Source organism: Dendrobates tinctorius, unplaced genomic scaffold, assembly GCF_039654945.1.
Source record: "Dendrobates tinctorius isolate UK_male_01 unplaced genomic scaffold, ASM3965494v1 ptg000174l, whole genome shotgun sequence".
In the NCBI taxonomy this organism is placed as follows: Eukaryota; Metazoa; Chordata; class Amphibia; order Anura; family Dendrobatidae; genus Dendrobates; species Dendrobates tinctorius.
In genome coordinates, this window is record NW_027361841.1 from 12,949,666 (window position 1) to 12,970,259 (window position 20,594).

At 39.8% G+C, this 20,594-nt stretch overlaps 1 protein-coding gene across 4 annotated transcripts in view; it reads left to right on the forward strand.

The window, feature by feature from the left end:
* CACNA2D1 (calcium voltage-gated channel auxiliary subunit alpha2delta 1) overlaps positions 1-20,594 on the forward strand; it is a 1,206,813-nt gene that overhangs the window by 661,845 nt on the left and 524,374 nt on the right. For all 4 annotated transcript variants that reach the window (XM_073551318.1, XM_073551320.1, XM_073551319.1 and 1 more), the window contains exon 6: positions 18,334-18,463. In XM_073551318.1, coding sequence (XP_073407419.1) covers positions 18,334-18,463 — 130 coding nt within the window. The remainder of the gene's footprint in view (positions 1-18,333; positions 18,464-20,594) is intronic.

Sequence of the window (20,594 nt, forward strand, 5' to 3'; positions counted from 1 at the left end):
TAGTATGTATGTAGCATGCATGTAGTATATATGTAGTATGTATGTAGCATGTAGTATGTATGTAGCATGTAGTATGTATGTAGCATGTAGTATGTATGTAGCATGCATGTAGTATGTATGTAGTATATATGTAGTATGTATGTAGCATGTAGTATGTATGTAGCATGCATGTAGTATATATGTAGTATGTATGTAGCATGTAGTATGTATGTAGCATGCATGTAGTATGTATGTAGTATGTATGTAGTATGTATGTAGTATATATGTAGTATGTATGTAGCATGTAGTATGTATGTAGCATGCATGTAGTATATATGTAGTATGTATGTAGCATGTAGTATGTATGTAGCATGCATGTAGTATATATGTAGTATGTATGTAGCATGTAGTATGTATGTAGCATGCATGTAGTATGTATGTAGTATGTATGTAGTATATATTTAGTATGTATGTAGCATGTAGTATGTATGTAGTATGTATGTAGCATGCATGTAGCATGCAGTATGTATGTAGCATGCATGTAGTATATATGTAGTATGTATGTAGCATGTAGTATGTATGTAGCATGCATGTAGTATATATGTAGTATGTATGTAACATGTAGTATGTATGTAGCATGCATGTAGTATGTATGTAGTATGTATGTAGCATGTAGTATGTATGTAGCATGCATGTAGTATATATGTAGTATGTATGTAGCATGTAGTATGTATGTAGCATGCATGTAGTATGTATGTAATATGTATGTAGTATATATGTAGCATGTAGTATGTATGTAGTATGTATGTAGCATGCATGTAGCATGCAGTATGTATGTAGCATGCATGTAGTATATATGTAGTATGTATGTAGCATGTAGTATGTATGTAGCATGCATGTAGTATATATGTAGTATGTATGTAGCATGTAGTATGTATGTAGCATGCATGTAGTATATATGTAGTATGTATGTAGCATGTAGTATGTATGTAGCATGTAGTATGTATGTAGCATGTAGTATGTATGTAGCATGCATGTAGTATGTATGTAGTATATATGTAGTATGTATGTAGCATGTAGTATGTATGTAGCATGCATGTAGTATATATGTAGTATGTATGTAGCATGTAGTATGTATGTAGCATGCATGTAGTATGTATGTAGTATGTATGTAGTATGTATGTAGTATATATGTAGTATGTATGTAGCATGTACTATGTATGTAGCATGCATGTAGTATATATGTAGTATGTATGTAGCATGTAGTATGTATGTAGCATGCATGTAGTATGTATATAGTATGTATGTAGCATGTAGCATGCATGTAGTATATATGTAGTATGTATGTAGTATGTATGTAGTATATATGTGTTATGTATGTAGTATGTATGTAGTATATATGTGGTATGTATGTAGTATGTATGTAGTATGTATGTAGTATGTATGTAGCATGTAGTATGTATGTAGCATGCATGTAGTATGTATGTAGTATTTTTTTTTTTTTTTAACATTTAACACATTAGCCGGATGATGGGACTACTACTGTCCCATCATTGGCTAATGTGTCAATCACTGTCATGGTAGCAGGCATCGCCAGATGGGACTTGTAGTCCCATCGGACGATGCTTGCACAGACCCCCGGACATCAGCACAGCCCCCCGGCAGGCCGGCACAGCCCCCCGGCAGGCCGGTACAGACCCCCACAGGGTGCACAGACCACCGGCAGGCTGGCACAGCCCCCCGGCAGGCCGGTACAGACCCCGGGCAGTCCACACAGCCCCCCGGCAGGCCGGCACAGCCCCCCGGCAGGCCGGCAGAGACCCCCGGAAGGCCCGAAATGACAGCGCACCATGATGCGCACACACCGCGCATCATGATGACGTCAGGCTGTCAATCAACTTTGAACTTCCGATTCCGATGCCGACTTCCGATATTGAAAAAATATTGGAAGTCGGTATCGGAATTCCGATACAGCAAGTATCGGCCGATACCCGATACTTGCGGTATCGGAATGCTCAACACTAGTAACGAGTCCAATGCAAATCAATGGCAATCCTAGTTTTTTCAGAGTTTAATACAAGCAATCCTAGTTTCTTAGCGATTTTGTGTCCCGCTGTCAGCAGCGAGTCTTAGCGAGTCTAGGACTCCTATATACTGTATTCGGGACTCGCAGAATACAGAATATGTTAATTTTCAGAGACAGCCTAGTTTGTTAGGTGAGAAAACTGTGAAGAGCACTACTATGATTGGCTGCTATCCATCGTGATGCCTATGTCATGTATCACAGGCAAGGCTGTATATAAACCCTGCCCCCGCCATTTTGGGCACATTCCTGTGACGATCTGAGCTAGTGCAGGGCGAGTTGGAGACATAGAGCAGATCTAGGGACTGTTAGTCAGTGTAGGACCTCAAGATTCCTCACATATAACACAAAAGTTCTTTTCAGAACTACCAGGACGGAGGAGTACTGTAGAGGACTGTAGGCAGGGAGAAAGGCAGGAGCAGCCTTACAGTGCATACAGCACCATCCTCAGAGCTTAGCTTACTCACTCAGCTTCCATCAGAGCTGAAATCAGAAGCATAGCTGAGCAAATTTTCTTTTTTTTTTTCCACCAGATATTATTGGGGTCATATTTACCCCTGCAGCGTTATTGTTTCTGTGGCAGACCAGTGCGTTGCTGCTATCTATCCCACCAGCTAATAGCACGCAAGCTGCCTGCTTGTGTGCACTAAACAATTTTTTCAGGGAGAGTGCGTTGCTTCTCTGCTAAGTTACAGCACGCACTTCACCCCAGAGCGGTGACGCAGACAGCACCACAGTCCACGTAGGTGACTGCCTTTGCGCACTAAACAATTTTTTCAGGGAGAGTGCAGGGCTTCTCTGCTACCAGCTAATAGCACGCACGTTACCTTCCTGCTGTGCCAATACGCATCACTAGCCTTGATTGTCTTCCTATTACAGTCCCCTGTAGATATCCCCTTTGCACTGTGCATCCCCTGAGACTACAGCACAGGTCACATCACATCCCCCAGTGAAGCAGACCCCGGCCCGGTGCTGGGTACCACGGTTTCAGTGCGTCTCAGACACCAACGGTGACACAAGAAATCTCACTCTCTCCTAATCCAAAAAAGGGTACAGTAAAAGAAAATAGAAGAAATGACATCACATAACTCTTACCCATGTTTGCCTGCCCATCTTCTCCAGCGTGATCAAATGACGGGAACATACTTCTGGCGATGGACCTCCAAGCCATATTTCGCTGTCTTTCATCAGCATAGCCAGGGTGGGTGGGCTGCCACAGCTGGGGCCACTCTTCAACCAGGCCGATCAGCCTCTCTGTATCACGTCTGCTACACATCTTTGGTGAGCCTGTGTGTGCAGATCTGATCACCCTGTGTGTGCAGATCAGATCTGCTTGTGTGTGCAGAATATCAAATCAGCCTGTGCAGTAAATCGGTTAGCACAGGCGACTTCCTGTTTAGCTTCTAGCGTGATGTAGAAACGATTTTCTGTGCTTTAGGGATGAATTCTAAATCGCTAAGCTAGGGGCCACTTGCGAGAGTAAAGAGTAAAAAAAATGGCAGCACAGGAATCGCTGCAATACTCGCATCCCCATTCATTAACATTGGACTCGCTAGACTTGCAATGAATAGCGAGTTTCCGAGTCGGACTCGTTAGAGTCTAGCGATTCCGAGTATTTTAGGATTCGCCCATCCCTAGTAGTGGCAACGGTGAAGCAGGGTCCCAGGGTCACTGCTGGAGGAGGCAGGAGTGAGGTGATGCTGCAGGCTGCAGGTTGGTATGAGGGGGTGTTCCAATGTGCGGTTCACCACTACGGGTGTCCGGTGCTGCTGCCGGTGTCTCCAACGCTGCTGCATTCTCCAGTTCTGCTGTGGGTGTCTCTGGTGCTGCTGCGGGTTCTCCAGTGCTGCAATCTAATCTCCTGAGATCTTGGTGTCGAGATCTCCATCTGCGCATGCGCCGCCCCAGTGGCCAATTTCCCAGAGTCCACCGCATAGTAAACCATGGAACTGTGGGGGCTCTGGCCTTCCACAAAATGTTGGCAGAGCCCCACAACACTGGAGACACCCGCAGCACTGCCAGACACCCCCGCAGCACTGCTGGGTGCCCGCAGCACCACCGGACACCCCCTCATCACAGGCCGCAGTAATGGTACCGGTAAGGTATATCTGCATTATAAGACGCACCCTCATTTTCTGCCCAAATTTGGGGGAAAAAAGTGCATCTTATATTCCGAAAAATATGGCATTTGATCACCTACCAACTATTAAGAGTTCTGGCTCCTACAGCCCAATTACATGCTCCTAATCAACTTGTTAACTGCATTAAATACAGCTGTCTTACATAGTCACCTTATAAAAGACTCCTGTCCACAGACGCAAATAACACAGGTCAACGAAAAAAAATTTTTTTTCTGGTGTCCAAAATATTTTAATGAATTTGGGGTATTTTTGGGGTGCTGATTCTGAATATGTCATCAGTTTTGCCAGATTGGCTCAAGTTTTTGAGATTTTTGGTATCTTATTTATAGCACTTGTTGGTAAATGCGACGCATCATCTCATTAATTTCTTTGGATTAGTACTTGAACTGAGCAGTTCTCAATATAGTTTTGTGTTAATTAGTGTTCTAAAAGTTTGTTCATAGCTTGATTTTTGCACTAACTTTATGTTGTTGTCTGTTTTCCAGTGAAAAGCATGAACTCATCATGAAGAAGTTGTCTTAACGATCCAGACTCATTCTGTTACATTTGTGGTGAATATACACTGCCAAAACATAGAAGAAACATAACACACTTCGTAAAAAAAGTGTATTTTGCCTATTTTGGGGTTATGCTTGGGGACCAAGACAAGTTTTGGGCACCACACATAGTGTGCAAAGCATGTATCGAATTATTACGAAAATGGAGCAAAGGACAAAGAAAAAGCTTCAAATTTGGTGTTCCAATGGTGTGGAGAGAGCCAAAAAATCATCATGATGACTGTTATTTCTGTGCAGTGCAAGTGCAAGGATTCAATAAGCATAAGAAACGAAAATGGGAGTAACATGGAATCTGCAAGAAGGCCTGTCCCTCATTGTGAAGATGTGCCTGTACCTGTGTTTACCATAAATAACAGTCATCATGATGATTTTTTGGCTCTCTCCACACCATTGGAACACCAAATTTGAAGCTTTTTCTTTGTCCTTTGCTCCATTTTCGTAATAATTCGATACATGCTTTGCACACTATGTGTGGTGCCCAAAACTTGTCTTGGTCCCCAAGCATAACCCCAAAATAGGCAAAATACACTTTTTTTACGAAGTCTGTTATGTTTCTTCTATGTTTTGGCAGTGTGTATTCACCACAAATGTAACAGAATGAGTCTGGATCGTTAAGACAACTTCTTCATGATGAGTTCATGCTTTTCACTGGAAAACAGACAACAACATAAAGTTAGTGCAAAAATCAAGCTATGAACAAACTTTTAGAACACTAATTAACACAAAACTATATTGAGAACTGCTCAGTTCAAGTACTAATCCAAAGAAATTAATGAGATGATGCGTCGCATTTACCAACAAGTGCTATAAATAAGATACCAAAAATCTCAAAAACTTGAGCCAATCTGGCAAAACTGATGACATATTCAGAATCAGCACCCCAAAAATACCCTAAATTCGATGAAATATCTTTGGCACCAAAAATGCTGTTGACCAGTGTAATCAGTCAGGCTCTAACTTCTACAACATGGGAAAGACCAAAGAGCTTTCCAAGGAAATCAGGGACAAGATCATAGACCTGCATAAAGCTGGAATGGGCTACCAACCCATACGTAAGATGCTGGGTGAGAAGGAGACAATTATTGGTGCAATAGTAAGAAAATGGAAGAGATACAAAATGACTGTTAGTCGACATTGATCTGGGGCACCATGCAAATCTCACCCCGTGGGCTATCCTTCATCATGAGGAAGGTGAGATATCAACCTAAAACTTTACGGGGAGAACTTGTTAATGATCTCAAGGCAGTTGGGTTCACCGTCAACAAGAAACCCATTGGTAACACATTACTGTGTAAAGGTTTAAAATCCTGCAGTGCCCACAAGGTCCCCCTGCTCAAGAAGTCACATGTGCAGGCCTGTCTGAAGTTTGCTAATGAACACCTGGATGATATAAAAATAAAGGTTATTGTTATTATTATTATTCTGCAAGTGATTTGGTGATGGTGCTGTGGTCAGATAAGATGAAAATTGAGGTCTTTGGCATTAATTCAACTTGCCGTGTCTGGAGGAAGAGAAATGCTGCCTATGACCCAAAGAACACCATCCCCACTGTCAAGCATGGAGGTGGAAAGATAATGTTTTGGGGGTGTTTCTCTGTTAAGGACACAGGACTACTTCAATGCATCAATGGGAGAAAGGATGGAGCCATGTACTGTAAAATCCTGAGTGACAACCTCCTTCCCTCTGCCAGGAAATTAAAAATGGGTTGTGGCTGGGTCTTCCAGCAAAACAATGACCCAAAACATACAGCCAAGGCAAAAAAGAAGTGGCTCAAGAAGAAGCACATTAAAGTCATGGAGTGGCCTAGCCAGTCTTCAGACCTAAATCCAATAGAAAACTTATGGAGTTGAAGCTCTGAGTTGCCATGCAACAGCCTCAAAATCTTAATGATTTAAAGATGATCTGCAAAGATGAGTGGACCAAAATTTCATCTGACATGAGTGCAAACCTCATCAACTACAAAAAACATCTGACTGCTGTGGATTTGCCACCAAGTATTAAGTCTTGTTTGCCAGAGAGATCAAATACTTATTTCTCACTGCAAAATGCAAATACATTTTATATAATTTATACAATGTGATTTTCTGGAATTTATTTTTGATATTCTATCTCTCAATGTTAAAAAATTAACCTACCCTTAAAATTATAGACTGTTCATGTCTTTGTCAGTGGGCAAAGTTACAAAATCAGCAAGGGATCAAACACTTATTTCCCCCACTAAATTTGCAAAAAAGGGGTAAAAACCATGCACTGATGACTCACTAAAGTCATAAATTGAAAAAGCACAACACCACAGTGAAATGCATGGGAGACTTTTAGGGCCATTACTCCTCAGCTTTACTGTAAGCTTCTTGTGTAATTTTGGGAGGGCTAAGGAAAATATTATTGGTGGTATGGTGGACATCTTTATCCATGAGCTTTGCTGAAAAATTATAGCTGCACCATAAAAAGGCATAGTTCTTCTACAGGAAAGATATATATCATCGTACCGTGTTAGCCAGTAGATAGAAAAATATTCAGAATTGAGAGTCCTCAGTGGTTGATACCTTTTAATGGCTAACTGAAAAGATGGTAAGAAATTGCAAGCTTTCGAGACTACTCAGGTCTGTTCATCAGGCACTAATAAAATCTGAAGAATCACATATTTATACACAAGACAGCACAGAAATAACACAATAGATAAGACAAGAGATATGAAGCAGAATTGTCATTATGTGACAGGGATAAACATAAATATTTGAACAGTTCATAGATAAGGAGTGTGAAAGTTTTATTGCCCTCTGATTGGGGTCTGGTTCTGCGTTGTGATGACCCCAGAAGGTCTGAAGAGCAAATTCCTCAATTGATGTAAAAGGACATAAATCCATGCAACACATTCATTCCTGCACTGAGTGTGTCAAAAGTTTTCATAAATTTATTGTCAGAGACTCTTCTGTCTCTTTGAGACTTGAAGTTACCTTTTAATACAACTAATTTAATGTCCATCATGGTATGACCAGGGATACAAAAATGTTTTGCCACAGGTAGATCCATTCTTTTTTCTCTTATTGTGTGCAATGAGAATTCATCCTTGTTCTCAGTTTTTGCCCTGTCTCCCCCACATACAGACCACCAGTTGGACATTTGGTGCAAATAATTAAGTACACCACAATAGATGTGATGTAGATGACAGTACCTGGGATCTTGTAGTCCTGATGTGAGTTGGGGATCTTTATCCTGTCCGTGATTATTGTATATGGACAGGTTTTACATTTTTTCTGGTTGCAAGGAAAGCTTCCTGCAGCGGTTGGGGAGGACAGGGAGCTTCTGACAATGATTCTTCTTTAATTTGGCGACTGCCTAAAACACAGCAGTGGGGGGTCTGGAAATATGGATTATAATCGGGCATCTTTTTGTAGTAAAGGTTGAAAATTCTGTGCAGCTCGCTTTAGCACCTCCAGATTTGGATTGTAGGTGACCACTAGAGGCACCCAGTTATTTTCATCTTTAGCTTTGTAATATAGCAGGTGATTCCTTGATATTCTGGTGGCTCTTGTGATTTGGTTTTCAATTGTTCTTGGATGGTAGCCCTGATTCAAAAAGACATAAACAGTCATGCTAAAAATGGATATAGATTTAGAAATTGTCAGTGGAACCTCCTCATTTTGGTGGTATTGGCCAAACATCTTATGGATATCCCAATGTATCGGGGCGGATAGATCGATTATGTTGAATATGACCACTTTGATTCCTCTTAAGATGCAATAAGCTGCCGACAGAGGAGTCTGGCAGTATGATTATTGCACCAACTTCCACACTGAACATGTGCACAATCGTAAAGATATATGTCAGTAAAAGGTTTTGTGTATCCCAGATGTATGAAATTGAAAGAATTGTAAGAAGTGAATACATACGGCTTGTTGATTATTGAGTCTACATATTTGACAATTCTCCTTTAAAATGCTATTGAGCGTACCTGAAAATTAATGGATCAAATGTGGCTTATCCCAGGTCTCTGAGCTTTGGTGAACTTGAGCTAAGCACAACTTTTACTGCTCCATTCATCTGTTACAGGCATGAAGGATGGACAAGGATGTCACAAGACATAGAGGGACAGAAAAGTGATGCAAATTAATATTAAGGAGGGTTAGTCCTCCCTGCAAAGTACCTGCAGTCAACACTGAGTTTGGAATGCAATGATGTTTGGTGCCCATAATAATATTGGTGAAAGAGAGCTGGATGTTACAAAGTAATTACCAGCAATTCTCACTGGCGTACCTGAAAAAGATATTTTAGAAGACTAGACATTTTCAATAGCGCTATGCATCCCAAAAGTGAGATGTGCAAAAATTTTAACTTATTCAAAAGTGTTTTGGGAAATTAGGCGTGAGAAATTTGCTTGAAATACCACTGAGTATGTAAATGTAATATAAACTCCTGAGGATCTCAGGGACTTCTTTTTCCCACTGTATTAGAAGGAAATTTTAAGAACAAGTAAATTGTTTAAGGAAATATTAATCGGAAGGGCCTTGATATGAGAGGTCTTTATTTTTCTTAAAATGTTTCTTAATGTCTGAGTTTAACTGTCTTGTGCATAGTTACTGTAATTAGAAATTTGTGTTAGACATTTGCAATGTAAGTAAAAAGATTGATATAGATGGATTGATGAGCCTCAGGCTTGGAGAACCCATACTGATGTTTTCTGCCTGTGCAATAATTCTTCATTTAATTGGTGTTCTCATACACTGCCATGTAGCTGAAAAATGATCAGTATTTTACTATTAAATCAACTGCATTGGTTGTTAATGTAAGGTATGAAAAGGTGAAAATAAATATGAAAACAAAAGCCAATTCAAACCTCATTGTTCCAGTTTTGATGGTGCAGTGGTCCCCATCAGGCCAACAGTAATGAGATGAAGTCCATCATTCACATGAACTATGTGGCCTCTCACTGGCCTCCGTGGTCATGTTACGTATGGAATATACCCACAGAGGCCAGTTTATGGCGATGCCGAACACATGACCTATGGATGTGACTTGATCAAGATCAGCAGTGTTTGTGGAACTTACATTGGACAAAAGATTTGAACTTCTATTGTAGTTAAATTCAAACATTTTGGTAGAAGGCGCCAGCATGCAATGCTCCCAGCGCTCATATCCCAAACACCCTTCTCCAGCAGTGTACTGCGTCAGGCGTAACTGCTTCCTACTGGTCCATGCCAACAATGATATAAGTCCACTTTTTCTCTTTCGGTCAAAGTGCTGACTTGCACTTGGTCATATTTAACCCCTTCACGACCTTGGGATTTTCCATTTTTGTGCTTAAATTTTTTGCTCCCCTTTCTCTCAGAGATGTGATTTTTTTATTTTCAGTTATTTTTAACAGGAAGAGTTGTACTTTTCAATGACCTATCACAGAAGAAATTTGTTTTAGGACAGTAACCCAAATTGTCATTAAAAGATGTAAGAAATGTTATCATGCATTTTCTTGTACTGTGCAGCTGCCTCTGTTTGATTCATATCCTAGGTGGAAATCATTCCCAGCCACTGTGCCTCCCAATACATTTCCTCTCAAAGATTCATCAGGACGGTAGCATTATATAGCGTGATTTCTCATACTCGATATGATGCAAACTATATCAATATTGTAATTGCCTACTTTAGGGGCACATGACAGCTGATTTTATGGGCTCAGTACCAGAGCCCGCTAAAAAGAGGGGGATCCGACCTATGACATACCTATTCGTTATAGGTTGTAAAGTGGTTCAAAAGATATTTCTACAGATTATTCTATAATGGTATTAATTAAATATTAAAAAGCATGATGATAAGTTCACTTTAAGAAAACATAAGAAATATGACATTCTTCAAACAGAGAGATATAGAAATACAGTGTTTCTCCTTACTAAGCCTGCATAAAGTAACTGAATTCTGGTAAATGAGAGATGACTGAGAAAAGATGAAAAATTAATCTGTAGCCCACCCTCCTATGGGAGTTTGCTGTGCCATTTTTGATTGAATTTCAGTCCCTGCCTCGTGAGACAAATTGGTTGCGGTTGTATTTTAATTGTCTTTGCAGCATCCGAGGATTACATTTTTGAAAATGTTCAATTTTACCCTGAGACAAGAGCATTGCAGTTATGAAAAATACACTAGCCAGACAGTTTACTCAAGGAAGATTTTTTTTTCTCAGTGTGTATGATTTGTGATTTTTTTTTTTGCCTTAAGCATATAGTGCATTTTCTTTACTCATGTTCATAAAAACATTTACTATAAAACAAAATGATACTATGATACATTAACAATCTGTGTACATAGCCTTGAGTAACAGACATTTACAGTACTTATTACCTCTTAAGTGGAAAAAGCCATTTATAGTCTCAAGTAGAGGCAGTCATAAAAGACTGAAAGGAAGGGGAGCTCTATATCTAATATTTCTTCTTATATGTTATTTTGACTTTCACTTTAACAGTGTATTACAGTAAATGCTTACAATTATTTATATATATATATATATATATATATAATTAGGAAGTTCACAATGAAAGTATGTTTCTCTTTTATTTTTTGAAAAACAAAGGCAGACTCATACATTTAGCACCAAAAAAAATTAAATAAAATGGAAGTGGAAAATAAGTGTTTTAATTGTCACAATTCAAATGTAATAGTATTGTTTAAAGGGGGCTCTACCCAAAGAACATAAAATCAACATTTGCTTCTGGTTCCGGGACCAGTCCAGCAACATCTGCTCTATTTCTCACAGCAGTCATGTGATATAGTCTAATGTGACACCTGCAACCTATCGGTGGCCAACATTGAGACCTGCAGACAGCTCATGTTGCATGTAATATTAGTATAGTATAGCGATTCCAGGGGAAAGAGAAAATATTTTCATGATTGAGCCATCATGCAATACTAATATTTCATGCAGCAGAAGCTGTCTGCAGCGTTTACTGGTGTCTCTCATAGCTCATAGTTTTGTAAGCAGGGAGGGCATACATCTTCCCTCTCGTACATCTCAAAGCACAGAAACAATGACTGATGCAAAAACTATAATTAATGATGAGCGAATTTGTCAAAATTAAAATTCAACAAATTTCTAGAATTTGGCAAGAAAATTTAATTCAAATAAATTTTAATCAATGTAAATTAAATGGGCCTTAGTATGTTCTCGGGTCTCTGGAGGCCAAGGGTAATAATAAGTATAGGGGTAAAAAATGGAAAAAAAAAAAAAAATAGAAAACTCACCTCACTGCTAATCTGTCTTGTTAGTGCTATTTCCTGCCTGGTCCTCTGCTGGCTTCCACTGTCTTTGGTCTCCATAGCAGGACCATAGACATTTTTGTGTCTTTCTTCACTCTGGGTTGGCACTTCCTGCACTGAGTAGGCCTTGGGCTATGCTCTTGATGACATTGTGATTTCACATCGCTGAATGCCTCCTCAATGAGGCAAGTGCCGACACAGAGTGAAATAAGACACAAAAGAGTACATCCCCTCCCATGAAGACCATAAAAGCCCAGAGGCTGAAAGACTGGAGAACTGAGCATGGAGCATCAGGTGAGTATGCTATGTTTTTATTTCTCTAAACCCATTCACAGCTCTCTTCCACCTAGTACGATGTCTCTCATTTTTAATAATAACTTTATAACAGGGAAATATTTTGCTTAATTTGAAGTTCTATTTGATTTTCATTGATATATATATATATATATATATATATATTATATAAAGCTCAAGTGTGTGTGTGTGTGTGTGTATGTATGTATAAGATAATCCTTTAATTGTCCCACCATGGGGAAATTCAGAGCATTACAGCAGCAAGGCAGGAACAAGTACAGATACAGATGCATAAAGGCATTACATTGACAGTAGGTAGGTACATATACGAAAAAAAAAAAATGTAACCGCACTGTCACAACTTTGGATCTATCAGTTTTCTGTTTGGGTCGTTCTCCGTTTTGGACAGTGCTTGTTATACAGCCTAACTGCAGCAGGAAGGAAGGACTTTCGATAGCGCTCCCTCTCACATTTAGGATGAAGTAGCCGGTCACTGACAGTACTGCACATCTTTGTCACGGTCTCATGCATGGGATGGGAATCATTCTGCACCATGTAGCTCACCTTGGCCAGTATCCTCCTGTCGCCTACTTCCTGAACTGGGTCAAGGGGGCATCCCAGGACAGAGCTGGCCCTTCTAATCAGTTTGTCCAGCCTATTCCTGTCCCTGGTTGATATGCCACTACCCCAGCACGCCACACCAAAGAAGATGACTGATGCCACAACAGAGTTGAAGAAGGATGCAAGGAATGCCCCTCTAACTCCGAAGGCTCTCAGCCTTCTGAGCAGATAAAGCCTGCTTTAGCCCTTCCTGTACACTGCATCCAAGTGATGGGCCCAGTCAAGCTTATTATTGAGGATCACACCAAGGTACTTATAGGTGTCGACTATCTCAATGTCATTTCCCTGAATGTTCACCACTACTGGTGGATTTTTGCCCTTGCGAAAGTCCACCACCAATTCCTTGGTCTTTCCGGAATAAATCCTAAGGTGGTTCCTCTGACACCACTCCACAAAAGCTTGGTTAGTATCTCTGTACTCTCTTTCATCTCCTCCTGTGATGAGGCCTACTATTGCAGAGTCAGCAGAATACTTCTGCAAGTAGCAGCTAGATGAGTTGCACCTAAAATCCGCAGTGTACAGTGTGAAGAGAAAAGGGGCAAGAACTGTACCTTGAGGTGCCCCTGTATTGCAGATCACTGTGTCTGACACACTGTCCCGAACCTTTACAAACTGAGGTCGGTTCGTGAGGTAGTTAAGGATCCAGGTGGAGAGTTGGAGGTCCACACCAACAAGGCCCAGCTTGTCTCTCAGTAGACCTGGCTGTATGGTGTTAAAAGCACTAGAGAAATCAAAGAACATTATTCTCACAGTGTTCCCAGGTTTCTCCAGGTGAGAGAGCGTCCTATCTAGAAGGTGAATAATGGCATCATCCACACCAATGCCCGGCCTGTAGGCAAACTGGAGAGGGTCCATATCTGAGCTCACTAGAGGACGGAGACGTGTGAGAACCATTCTCTCTAATACCTTCATCAGGTGTGATGTCAATGCTACAGGTCTATAGTCATTAAGGTCTTTCGGATAAGGTTTCTTCGGAACTGGTACCACACACGATAATTTTCCTCAGTTGTGGTACTATACCCATTCTCAGGCTCATATTGAACAGATATGTAATGATCTCACCCAGCTGGTGCCCGCAGGTTTTGATTAGCCTTGCACTGATGCCGTCAGGACCTGCAGCCTTCAAAACTTTGATCTTATTCAGTTCTTTTGCAACCTGGGTACTTGTGAAGAACAGACCCTGGCTCAGTTGACAAGTTGCAGCAGGGGGTGCAATGTATGATGTATGTATGCATGTGTGTTTGTCTGGGATTGGCATCCGCACCGTCGCAGCTACAGCCAAAAAATTTGGCACAGTCACACGTCTGGACCCCGATAGCGTCCTAGGCTATGTTGTGAGGTGAAATTTTAACCCCGCGCGTTCCAATTCACCTAACAATTTTGCACCAATCTACATAATGGGGAAAAAGTGTGTGTGTATCAAGCCCCACCCCTCATTATGATGTCATAATGGTTGCCATGGTGACGCTGATGTCATCATAGGTTGCAAGCCCCACCGCTCATTATGATGTCATAATGGTTGACTATGAGATGGAGGATGTGTGATGGGTATATGGGCACTGGACTATGGGATGGAGGATATGTATGATGGGTATATGGGCACGGGACTATGGGATGGAGGCTGTGTGATGGGTATATGGGCACTGGACTATGGGATGGAGGTTATGTATGACGGGTATATGGGCACTGGCCTATGGGATCGTGGATATGAATGATGGGTATATGGGTACGGGACTATGGGATGGAGGATAATTATAATTTTCTATAACTAACCACAGTTAGTTACTATGCCCGGGCAGTGCCGGGCTCTTCAGCTAATATATATATATATATATATATATATATATATATATATATATATACAATAATTATTTAGGTTGTAGGCTGTACTTTCCTATACCTTTAATTCTTTTAATACATGTTGATTTTCAATTTTTGCTTTTTGTTTTTTCCTCCCCCTCTTCCAAGAGCTATAGCTTTTTTTATTTTTGCATCAATATAGCCATATGAGGATTTAATTTTTGTGGGATGAGTTGTGCTTTTGAATAATACCGTTCATTCTATCACATATTGTACTGGAAAAAAAATCCAAATTTGTTTTATTTTTATTTACCATGTTAACTATGTGGTGAAACTGTCCAGGCAATATTATTCTCCACGTCAGTTTGAGTATGCAGATGCCAAACATGTATAATATATATGATAGCGCTTTCAATTCTGGGATCGTGTGAGGGCCTATTTTTTGCGTTCTGAGCTGACTTTTTACTGATACCAATTATAAGTAGATAGGATGTGTTCACTGCCTCTTATTGCACTTTATTGCAATGTTGTGTCAAAAAAAACCACGTAATTTTGACGTTTTGATTTTTTTCTCGTTATGTCATTTACCAATTGGATTAATTTATGTTATATTTTGATAGAATGGAGTTTTACAAATGCAGCAATACCAAATATGTGTTTTTTTTTTTAAAAAAAAACAATTTTGCTTTATTTTCAGTAGGGCAAAAGGGGTGATTTGAACTTGTGGGTTTTTTCATATTTTTAAAAACATATTTTCCACTTTTTACTTTATTCAATAGTTCCCTTAGGGAACTTGAACCTGCAGTTTTCTCATCGCTTGTAATCACACATCGCGGTCCAACAGGATGCTGCCAAATGGTTTATCCACCTTTGAAACCTAAAGATCACTTTCCCCAAAATGATAGTCGCTATAATAAGTCTAGTGTTTACCTAGTATTGACAAGGCTGTTGATTTTGGCTTTGAAGCATGCTTAATTTGTAATTACAACTCTGGACTACCATAAAACCTGCATCCTGCCTAGAGCAATGTATCCACAAAGCACCTCCAATATTTTTATGTGAGATTTTAATTATATATCATCTAAAAATTGTCTTTATGCTGGAAATGTATTTTAAACGCAGTCTTCCCCTCAGTTGACAGTATGTATTACTTTTAGAAAATTCCCTGAGCCTGGCCTCCAGAGAAAAAAACAATTAGGCTGTGTACCCACATAAGCTTTTTTTTTGCATTCTTTAAGCGTTTTTACCAGGAAAAAATGCTTAAAAAACGCTTACAAGAAGCATCCCATTCATTTTAATAAATTCCGCACTTTTGTGTACATTGATGCGTTTTTTCCCATGAAAAAACGCATCGCGGTAAAAAACACAGCATGCTCATTAATTTCGTGGAAAAATCCACATTTCTAACTATATTCTATGAGCAGAAGGCTGCTCCTGTAAAAAACGCATAAAAAACGCGTGTGTTTCCTGGGAAGGAGTCTGTTTTTTTCTGCATACTTGGGTACATAGCCTTAGTCACTGTTGAATTTCTTGAAGGTAAGGGGATAACAGTAGGTTTACTATAATGGATGGGCAGGACATTCATTACTGATCATCACAATGTTACTAGAAATACGTTCTTAAGGCTCTACAACAGCTCAGTGCCAGGAGCATAGACGTCTGCAGCCTTTGCCCCGTGATCAAATATTAGGAGTATCATCAACTTGTAAAAACTATAATTAAAAAAAATCCGTTAAAAAAATTAATAGTAAATGAATATTACATTCTGTAAGGTAGTATATATAGGACATGAGTTGTTTCTTTTATAATCACCTGCATTCCATGCTGTAAGAATGAATCATTGTCGGATGTTTATGGGGATAATCATGGTTAACAGATTGTGACAAGCTGGAAAAAAAAGTGTTTCCCTTTAAATATATTTTACACCTTGCTTTGTGATGAAATTTTCCTGCTAGCCACTTGCTTGTGTGTGTAGATGAAAGAGGTGAGCCTTCTAATCACGGCAAGCTGGTAGGGTAGTGATTGGGTTCAAGAGTTTGTTGCAGCGGATATGAATTCTCCCTCAAAAGATATTGCTTAGTGTTTGCTTCCTCCAAGGGTCAAGTGATATATTCTGCCATTCAAATACTTGCATTATTTAAAAATCATATGCCTTCCTATATCTGATCCCATTTGGAGAATGACAGATTCTTTATATGTTTTATTTATAAACTGTTTTATTCAATAAGGAGACAGGGGTGAGGTTATCTTACAGGCTCTAATTTTATTAGAGAGGCAGAATGAAAAATATTTTGGACTTTTGATGCCTCATCATTACTAGGCAGCTCAATATGTGTACAATTTTCCTCTGACTGCAAGGGTTTTTCGAGGGTCAAAAAAATTAGGCTTTGGATATGTCCGTACGATTTTTAGGACCTCCCCTGAAGGTTTCCTAGGTAAAGTCAATTCAGGAATTTTTCCTGAAGTGACTTTGTTGGCAGTTGTGAGGTCGTTTTGCAGCAGCACCAAAGCCAGCGTCTTTTTCTATAGTTTGAACTATCCTGATCGACTTCCTGACCGCAGACATGAGCATGCTACTTCTTTTAACCCCTTCACAGTTTCCAAACTTTGAAGTGGTTAAAAGAGATAACAGGAGACTGAACATTCACACAATTGCTACACCACTCCAATTCTCATGCTTTGCCCAGCTCTTCCCACTTGCCTTATAGCGGTGGCAAGTGGGGTCATATTTGTGGGGCTGATGTCACCTTTGTGTTGTCCGGTGATAGTGGGATGCTGTTTATAGGCTGGGGGCAATTTCAATTGCCCCTTATCAGCCTGAGAATCTCAGCCCCCAGCTCTCTGCTTTAGCATGGCTGGTTGTCAAAAATGGGGGTACCCCACAACTTTTTTCTTAATTATTTATTTAAATCATTAAAAAAACAGAGTGGGGACCCCTCTATTCTTGAAAACCAACCTTGCTAAGGCTGACAGCTGAGGGTTGTAGTCCCCAACTGTCAGTTTTGACTGGCTGGTTATAAAAAATACAGGGGAACCCACACCTGTTTTTGTTTATTTAGAGCATAGATGACAGCTGATGAATACTCCCATCAGTCACTTCTGCTCTCACTTATCAGCGGCAGCAAACATAGGCTGATGGGAGCAGTAGTCCCATCAGCCCACGCCAGTGACGAGAGGCAAACTTTTTACCTATGATCACAGCAGCGGACTCACACTGTCCTTTGACAGTGTGGTAACCATGGCTGTCTGACCGATGACAATGATTTTACCACCGCTTAGAAGCAGTGTTTGGCACACTGTCATGCACATGACAGCATGGCAAATACTGGATGTTTTGGGCCTCCCATTCAATTGAATAGGGTCTGGGTTTGGGTCCGGGTACTGTTTTGGTACCCAAACCTGAACTTTTTTTTTTAACTATTCAGCTGAACCTGCTGGATCCGAACATCCAGAGGTCCACCCATCTCTATAAGTCTGTGTACATAAGCAAGCTTATTTTCTGAAAATCTAAGTTACTGTATACATTTTTAATAGCTTTATGCTCTACTGTATTATATACTATATATATTTTAATATGAATGTTTTTAATGCTAACTATATGCAATATCTTTTTTAGTCAGAGGCTAATGACAGTGAACCGATAAGTCGTCGTATCAAGCCTGTGTTTCAGGATGATCCTGTCTTTCGTCGGAAAACATCATACCAGCAATCTGCTGTTCATATTCCTACAGATATTTACGAGGGCTGTAAGTTACTTTCATCATTATTAATTTTTGCTTCGCTAATAATTGCATATTTACTTATTATAATATTTTACAGTTAAATATAATTTACTTCTGTGCACAGATGCTTAGGATATCTTCATCCTTCTATCTTAAAAGTAAGATAATGTACTCTATGTATATTTTAAAAAGTATATGCAAATGGTTAGGGCTGTACTTCCACTTGCTGCTGCCTTATTCACCAAGCCTTGCTACACCTGTTTTGTTATTTTGATCATCTATTCATTTATTTGGGCGTTTGAGATTCCCATCTGGATTCTGTGGTTTTTATTTACAGGTATTTTTTATAAAGACTGTACTATTATTGTATTTAAAATTACTAGATCTGTTAAATTGAAAACTAAAAATGCCCACATGCTAAGCTAAACTCACAGGTCTTTCACCATACACACATGGAGAGTTCTGTCAATCTACCTGAGCAGGTGGAGAGAAATCACTAGGGACTTTCCTCTAGGGACATTGTTTCACAAACTCTAGTCCTCAAGGCCCACCAGCAGATTGTGTTTTCAGGATTTCCTTAGCATTGCACAGGTGATGGAATTATTGTTAACCCCTTAGTGACAGAGACAATTTTGTACTTAATAACCAAGCCAATTTTTACAATTCTGACCACTGTCCCTTTGTGAGGATATAGCTCTGGAACGCTTCAACGGATCCCACTGATTCTGAGAATGCTTTTTTGTGGCATATTGTACTTCATGTTAGTGGTAAAATTTCTTCGATATCACTTGCGTTTATTTATGGAAAAAATGTAAATTTTGCAAAATAAATCAGAGTCATATTGCACAAAATAGTTAATAAATAACATTTCCTACATGTCTACTTTTAGATCAGCACAATCTTGGAAACATATTTTTTTTGTTAGGATATTATAAGGGTTAAAGGTTGACCAGCTAGTTCTAATTTTTCCAACAAAATTTACAAAACCTCTTTTTAGGTATCACCTCACATTTTAAGGGGGTGATAAAGGGGGTTTGATTTACTATTTTTTAATATTTTGATCACTGTGATAGGGTCTATCACAGTGAACAAAATGAACCAATAAGAAAAAGATCATATTGTTTCTGGGTGTCAGCTGGCAGATTTCATGGGGCGCACTGCACATGCGCCCGCCATTTTCTTCCTGGAAGAAGATGCTGAAGGCCGGGGGACAGAGCTGGAGGGTACAGGGACACCAGAGGTACCGGGGGGCTCAGACGACAGGATTTCTCTCTCCTATGGTATGCTAGATCATATCAGAGGAGAGAGAAATTAATGGGAAAGTAGATCTCAACGCTGGGGATGGTAAAAACCAACGCGAATCATGTTCTCCGGGGTCTCGGCCACCGGAAGTGGAGATTTTCCGACGATGGGGGTGTTATGCCCTTATTTCTCAGCGCTGTTAAAAAGCAGCGCTGAGGAATAAGTATCCTTGACTGCTGCCGTTAAAAGGCATATCGGCAGTTGTTAAAGGGTTAAGGCATCAGAAACTGCCACAGGATCTCTCACCTGTGCAATACTAAGGAAGTTCTGAAAACATGAAGTGTTGAGGGTTGTGATGACAGGATTTGGGGAACACTGCTCTAGGACTATAATTGTTGCTGTAAGAGAAAAGAATGGCGCCTACTTGCTCAATAAACCCAATGTGAGGTGGAGATATAGGTGGATTAGTGGACAATCGCAGGTTCAATTGTGGTAAAGATGTGTAGGCTTCTGGTCTGTCAGCTTTTGCTCCTTTTGTGAGTGATGATGGACAAACAAATTGTTCCTCTTGGACTAATCGCCACTTCCCCAACAATCCTTTCAATGATTTTTTCTCTAATATCTTGCAGCATTTCCAAGTAAAGCAAACATGTTTGTGAGGTATCATCTGGTTCATGATTCATGGATGCCCATGTACGTTACAGGTTCTCTTTAATAGTTAAACAAAGGAGGCTAAATTGGGTGAAGCAGTAATTTTAAGGGGTTTCAGATTTTAAAATGGTAATTTTCCAAAGGCTTGCTTTCCTTAAATTTATCATAGTAATCATTACCGTACTTATTCCCTGCTGCTCCAGAGCTATTGCAAAATATTACCTGGTGATCTTTGTTGACATGACTGCGCTGTTAATGTCAA